The sequence below is a fragment of the Diuraphis noxia genome, unplaced genomic scaffold (assembly GCF_037042655.1).
Source record: "Diuraphis noxia isolate RWA-SAM2 unplaced genomic scaffold, SU_Dnox_SAM2 contig0001, whole genome shotgun sequence".
Lineage (NCBI taxonomy): Eukaryota > Metazoa > Arthropoda > Insecta > Hemiptera > Aphididae > Diuraphis > Diuraphis noxia.
Window position 1 is genome coordinate 40,913,319 of NW_028301711.1, and position 7,132 is coordinate 40,920,450.

The following is a 7,132-nucleotide window of genomic DNA, read 5'->3' on the forward strand; positions in this document are numbered from 1 at the left end:
TAATTAACTCAAAAATTAGTCATAATATTAAAAAATGTTAGGAAATATAGAAAATAATATTCAATCAGAATTTCAAGTATCTGTTGTTTAGAGCTTACATAAAAAAACAACTTTATTTTAAGCTTGTTTTGTGTAAAAATACCAACGCTTTTGAAAACAACTGGCAATTTTCAATATTTAACTTCTCAAGAATACCAACTAGAATTAATTTTCTTGGTTCATTATTTTTAACAAGGTATTTATCTTTTACAAATAAAAAAAACATCAATTAAAAATGTATCCATTGATGTTCTCTCCGCTCAAAATCTAAAAGTTAAATATGAAACAAGATAAAAATCTACACCTAACTCGCTTCAAAACGAATTAGTAACTAAAAATATTCATAAGTTAAAATAAAAAATATACTTATTAAAACAATAAGAAAAAAATGCAATCATTTTGTTAATTTGTAAGTTATGTTTTGTGTACTTGAACAGATTAAAAACAATATTATTGGTTTATTTTTCAAAGAACAATAATTACATAGTCTCAAGCAAAATAAAACACAATACTATTAGGTTTAGGTAAAATAAATGATATTAGTGATCTATTACAATAAGACAATAAATTCATAAAATAAAAATAAAAATAAAACAATAAGGAGGCACGATGAAAAATAATTTCTAAGTTAAATAGTTTTTGATTTATCAATTATTAAAATATAAACAGAATAAATAATCGTATTTTCAATAAGATGTAACATTAACATTTTTTAATTAGTAGTCTTAAAATATCAAAAAAAAATAAATAATAAATAAATAAATAAATATTATAAGAAAACTACACAACATTTAAAAATATTTCGATTATTATTGTAGAATTTTATTTGGTATAATGACCAAGGTTAAAAATAGACTAAAATAATACACCTAAATTCTATTTTGACTTGATTAGGCGATGACAAAATTAAATTTCTCCAATAGGAACATACAATTTACAACATATTTTATTTATAAATTTAATAATTTAAACTATTCATTTATTATACGAATACAATTTACTATGAATAACTAAGATTAATTTCATTAAATAAAATATTAATAAACATAATATCATAACTCATAAGCAAATAGGCACTGGCTATAATGTTATAAGCCGATATTAAAAATATTTAATCAGTCATTTAAAATGCTCATCTACAATAATTATTTCAAATGCTCATTTTCAATTATTTAAGGAACAATATAAATAGTAAGGCATCACAATTTTTTTGAAATATTTGGAACCTTTTTACAAAATAGAAAATTAACTATTTAAAATTATATTGGAGGAAAGGGAGAAAAAACTTATGTGACTATTCTAAATTTATTATTTCAAATTCAAAGTTAGATAATTTATAAAAATCTCAAATAAAAATTTGCAGTAATTTTTTTTTTTGTAAGTTCTTCCAATTAATAAATAAATAATTTTTATTTAATAGTTTAGACTATCATATTCTTAGTTAGTTTTTGTGTTTTTTATAATTAAAAATTTGTATTGTTTTACAATATTATCTTAATATACACAAAAATATAAATTAATAATATTAAATAGAAATTATGTAATAATATTAAAAATACACATAGTGCATAATAATAATTTACCAGAAATTACTTTTCAATAATTTAAAAGAAAAAAAATTACTTATGTAATGTGATTATATCACCTATAACATGATTATTTATTGGGATACTTTTATCATATAATTATTTATTAATATATGAATTGCAATTCACAAAATTATTGGAAAAAAAAATTCAAAATTGATCACAAATTTATGTAATATACATAGTATATGACTAAACTTTGATCATATTTATAAGCTTGAAAAATAAAATAATTTTTCTTTCAAAACAATATTATTTTGATATAATTATAAATTTATATTTGTACCAAACAAAGCTATCAGTAAGATGAGTTTAAAAACAATTTATTTATTACTATACAGTTAAAATGTATTGGACACTACTAAATTGTTTATTTTGTGGTCTAATTGTGTTGAATAAGCTTACAGATAAATAATTGAATAAATTGGTTAAAAAAACTATTACAAACTCAAATAATTTCAATTTCATAAAATAAATGTCTAATATCATCAGTAATAGTACTTATTTTTATAATTCATCTTTAAATATGTAATACCCTTCACTTTCTGGTGAAATAAATGTATAATAATTGTCCAACACTTCATCAAAACTTAGTATACCATCATGGTTCTTGTCTGCTTTCAAAATTAAATTTTCTGCTTCACTTTCTGCAATCATTCTGTAAAATTCATTGAACAATAACTATTATATATTATCCATTTCATATTACAATATTATAAGATAAGAAGTTCTAATTTTAATTCAATGGAATATTTAAAAATTATAAATTGTATTTATATGAATAGGTAACATTTATATTTATAATATATCAAAAATATATTTTCAAATGAAGTTACAAAAATTTAGAGATTCAAGACTATAACATCAAATTTCTCACTTATTATTTGGTGATGCCCAATTATGCACTTCATCTTCATCTAATACTCCATCTTTATTAACATCGAGTTCTTCAACAAACTTAGATTTTTCTTCCTGAAGCCATTCTTCAGTGTGTTCTGCTCCTAGAATGCAGTTAAATAACTTTTACAAAAATACATTTTCATTCAATTTTAATTAAATAATTAAACAAATTAATAAAACAAATAAATTAAGTTAATTTATCTTACTTCTATCTCCTATAAACTCATCAAATGTAATTTTTCCATCTTTATCATTATCAAATCGATTCATTACACCAAGCAATACTACAGGTTTCATGTGTAGGTAATCTTCAGGAGTATAAAAATAACGAAATTCTTCTTTATTTAAATGACCATCCTTATCGACATCAGCTGCCAAAAACAATTGTTTTTCATCTTCTGTCATCTAAATAAAAACCATTAATAATAAGTACTTTTAGATTTGTACTTTAAATGTATGGCATTGTTTTATTATTATTATATTTATAAGAATGTATGAAGACTAGGTGGACTTATTTAGTTTATAAATTGGAAAAAAATTGTGATTAGAATTACAAATTTGATACAATGCTTTATAAACAATTAGTTAAGGTCCAGTTAAATTGATCTATTTGAATATTATAAATTTTTATCAAAATTAAAGTAAGAAATTAATTTTATCATACTGATGTTCTTATAAGTATGTCAAAGTAATGATGATCATTGAAGTAATAAATTTTGAATTTTATTCAGAATTAAATAAAGGCGCTTGCTTTTTAGTATATTTGATGTATTTCATGATAAAAATTATGAATTTTTTCATTCAATTATTTGTATAACAATATTACTTCATCATCAAAATGTTCACTTGAACCATAAGTGTCACCAACATATTCCTTCCATGTAATATGGCCGTTTTCATCAAGATCACTAGTTAGGAATTCTGCATCAGATTCTTCAGCTGATAATTTCCTAAAAATAATATATTTTAAATGAAATTTAAATATTTTTAGTTTTGAAGAAAATATTGTTTGCGTAAAATACTAAGTATATAATATTATAGGAACTAGAATAAATATTTTTATTAATTATTTATGTTTTACTTTAAACTAATATTTTGATAAATTTATATACACATTATCGTTGTGTATAATATTTATAAAAAAATGATAAAGCTAGAATCAATCTATTTTATTTATGTGTATTTTTAATAAGGTATTATTTTATACCATCATAATAATTGAGGCCTCAATATTAATTTTAATTATTATTGAGGCATTTTATGTTGGATATAATTATAAGAACCTTATGTTATGCATCTAATATAAATTTATTACATTAAATATAATAATATTCTTTTTTTAGTTAGAGTTATATATTGTTATATATGATATTGAATTGAAAAATCAAAATATTGTATGTGACACATTGTTGAGTATTTTCAATGCCTATTACCTTTCATAAAATTAAAATATGAATCAACTGAAAAATGTTTAGCAAAATACGAGACGAAATGTGTTGATGAATTGTATTGTTTGCATGAGTTAATTAAAAAATTACCTAGTTCTGTTAAAATAACATATGTTTAGACAAACAAAATAATATAATTAAGAATGCTAAGTAACATCTGATGCATTTTACAACTTAACAATAAAACTTGCAATCTGTAAATTTAAAAATATGCGTAGGTAACAAAAAAAAAAAAAATAGATGTGTAGAATATGCTTAATATATAAATAGTATGAAATTTTTTTTAAATGTAATTGTTTCACAGAACTTTAATGTCAAATAGTAATGATAAGTAAAATATCGCTCATGATAATTGGTATAACACATAATTTTGTAAAAAAAATAATAGATAGGTCATATCAATAAAAATATGTTAAAATATTATTAATTCAAATATTTAAAAAATTTAATGATTTATTTAACAGGATCAATGTGATTTCAACTACAATTTTTGGATAGTAATTTGATTGGTTTTATATTAATATAAATTAAATTTGTTGAGATCCACTTTATAGTATTTAGCTAAAAATTAGGTACTTAGAAAAAAAATCATATAAATCTATCAATGTTATAATTTGAAAAGCAGGCAAAATAAATGTATCATAGTTACTATGATAAGGTTAATGAATCATAATACATAGTACCTTACTATAGTGGCGTGGCAAACTTTATTAAGTTATGAGGCACAGTTATATTGTCAGACCCACCACCCACCTCACCCATCACAAAAAACATTAAACATTCTTTTTAAGATAAAATATATTTATTCATTTGAATAATAATACTTTTTTTAACACATCAGATGATCTTTGAGGACACCCACCACCCCTCAAACAGAGGCACGTGCCTCAAATATAGTCCTTCGTCACGTCACTGCCTTTTAGTATTATAATACATTTAAGTTGAAGTAAAGCAAAATTATTAGTTTATAATACATTTTTTTTATCTATGAATATCAATGTGTAAGATTGAATTATCTTCATAGAAACAATTAGATACTACATTCATCATTACCGATAAGAATCCAACAATTTTTCTAATAGTTCATTTTTTTCAATTAAACCATTTTTATTTATATCCATACTTTCAAGTATAATGGTCATTCGCTGTTTTATTTCAGACGGTTCTAAATGTTTTATTGCTTCCATTTCTTCCTCGTCACCTTATAGAAAAGTAGAAAATTAAATTAATACAATTTCATAATTGATGAACATAAATTATATTATGTATTTATGTAAAATAAAAATATATCTGGTGGATAGTAGAGAACAAGTAGCATGCAGCTTACTTAAGATGCCAGCGTAAGTAGAGTCAGTTCGGTGGTCATGTTCGGAGATTGCTCTGCGCCTCGAAATAATTAAGTTTTCTTCGATTTCTTGACCGTCGGTCAGGTGATTGACGCCGGACATGACAGCTGCTAGCAGCGTTTCGGTGACAGCCATCAGCACGAAAGTAACAGGAAAATAATTCATTGTTGTGCCGAAGAAATATAAAGAAATTTCTGTGTGGTGGTCGCTGCTTGAAGTACTTAGCAGTAACTACTAATTAGTAACTTGCAACTAACAAGTACAAAGCGTACCAATCGGCTATATATGAAATACACCGCGTATAGGCACTAGAGTACACACTAGTATAGACACTGCCGTCTGTCAGTCGACCCAGTCGTATTGTATGCTCGTTAAGTTGTAACTGGTAGTGGTTTGGCGGCGATACACCGACGGAGTGATAAGAATGATAACAGTGTGGGTGATAACGCGGACTACGCGTATTCCATAGACCTTATACTATATTTTACTTATAAGGTCTATGGCGTATTCCGTATTGCACACGGACTAAGATAGATAGTCCGTGGTATTGCACATACCAAGCTACTACAGTGCTCTAGCGGAACATGTTAGAAATTTGCTCAATGCTATAAATATAATACTTTTTATGTACATTTTAATATTTTTATTTCTGAATAAAATTTGATTTAAAACGAAAGTTTCTCTTTAAAACGTTTAAGCTGTCTATATTTCTTTATATTTATTTTCTAACCCTCCGTGCTAGTATTTATTTATTTTTCTGATTGTACAACCTAGGCTTATATAGTTTATACTTTCACAGTACCGTCAGTACCTATCCACTATTTTTTATTTCAATGTACTTACCTATATATAATTATATAACATTTTGACGATAGGTAATGTAAATATATGTATTGGGAGGAATTTTTACTAGTTTTACTTCATAAATACAATATTATTTAAAATATTATAAAATAAAAAATTCTCAAATAAAATTTTCAATAAAAACTTGTACTTGTTGTTATGAACGCATTTTGTTATGAATTTTGAATTTCATAAAGTCAGTAATTGTATATCGTTTACTTAACTACAAAGTTCTTTTCTAATTATTTTAGATGACATTTTTCGTTTGATATTATTATTACTGAAGGCTTGACGTTCAATTGTAGAATCTGATTCATGACTTTGATCCAAAACTAGTTTTTCTTGCTGAAGAGTTTTGTTCTTGTTGAAGACATGAATTATTTTTAATCCATACCTATTTAAATCTATGAAATTATAAATAAATATATATGTATAAAGTATAAATAAAAGTTATTCCAATTAATAAATAAATAATTTTTATTTAATATTTTAGACACTCATATTCTTAATTAATTTTTATATTTTTAATAATTATTAATTTGTAATGTTTTACAATATTATTTTAATGTATACCAATAAAAATAATAATATTCATTATAAATGATTTAATTTTATTGAAAATACTCATAGTGAATCATAATAAATTATCAGAAATAACTTGAAAGATTTAAAAGAAAATAATTTACTTACATTATTACATTAGACTACCTATAGCATTATCATATTTTTTGAGCTAATTTTACTATATAATCATTATTTAATATGCAATGGACTCCGCTTATAAGACTTATGAATATAAGGTTCAGTAGCTTAATAGACTTAAAATCATCTAGAACGGTCAGGACGTATCCAACAACATTATAAATTTATAACAAATTCATAACAACATATTTTTGTCTATTATTACTGATTTCGATTTATGCTTTATAATGTGTGTATGTACTATGTAGAGTTTTGAATTATAATTTTT

At 23.2% G+C, this 7,132-nt stretch overlaps 1 protein-coding gene across 1 annotated transcript; it reads right to left on the bottom strand.

Moving 5' to 3' along the window:
* Positions 1–482: 482 nt before the first annotated feature.
* LOC107161518 (reticulocalbin-2-like) lies at positions 483–5,712 on the bottom strand. The gene is made up of 6 exons (XM_015507950.2): positions 5,301–5,712; positions 5,027–5,174; positions 3,352–3,475; positions 2,732–2,930; positions 2,503–2,626; positions 483–2,283 (listed from the first exon to the last, which is right to left on the bottom strand). Exons 1-6 carry the CDS (start codon positions 5,482–5,484, stop codon positions 2,133–2,135), a joined length of 930 nt encoding a protein of 309 aa, XP_015363436.1. The 5' UTR covers positions 5,485–5,712; the 3' UTR covers positions 483–2,132.
* Between the last annotated feature and the right edge of the window lie 1,420 nt (positions 5,713–7,132).

What these genes read in the sequence shown, in the direction of transcription:
- LOC107161518 (XM_015507950.2), bottom strand. Translation starts at nt 5,484, where the DNA reads ATGAATTATTTTCCTGTTACTTTCGTGCTGATGGCTGTCACCGAAACG. An exon ending in AAATTGTTGGATTCTTATCG is followed by an intron (nt 3,476 to 5,026) that starts GTAATGATGAAT and finishes TATTATTTTTAG; the next exon opens with GAAATTATCAGCTGAAGAAT. An exon ending in TGAGTTTATAGGAGATAGAA is followed by an intron (nt 2,627 to 2,731) that starts GTAAGATAAATT and finishes ACTGCATTCTAG; the next exon opens with GAGCAGAACACACTGAAGAA.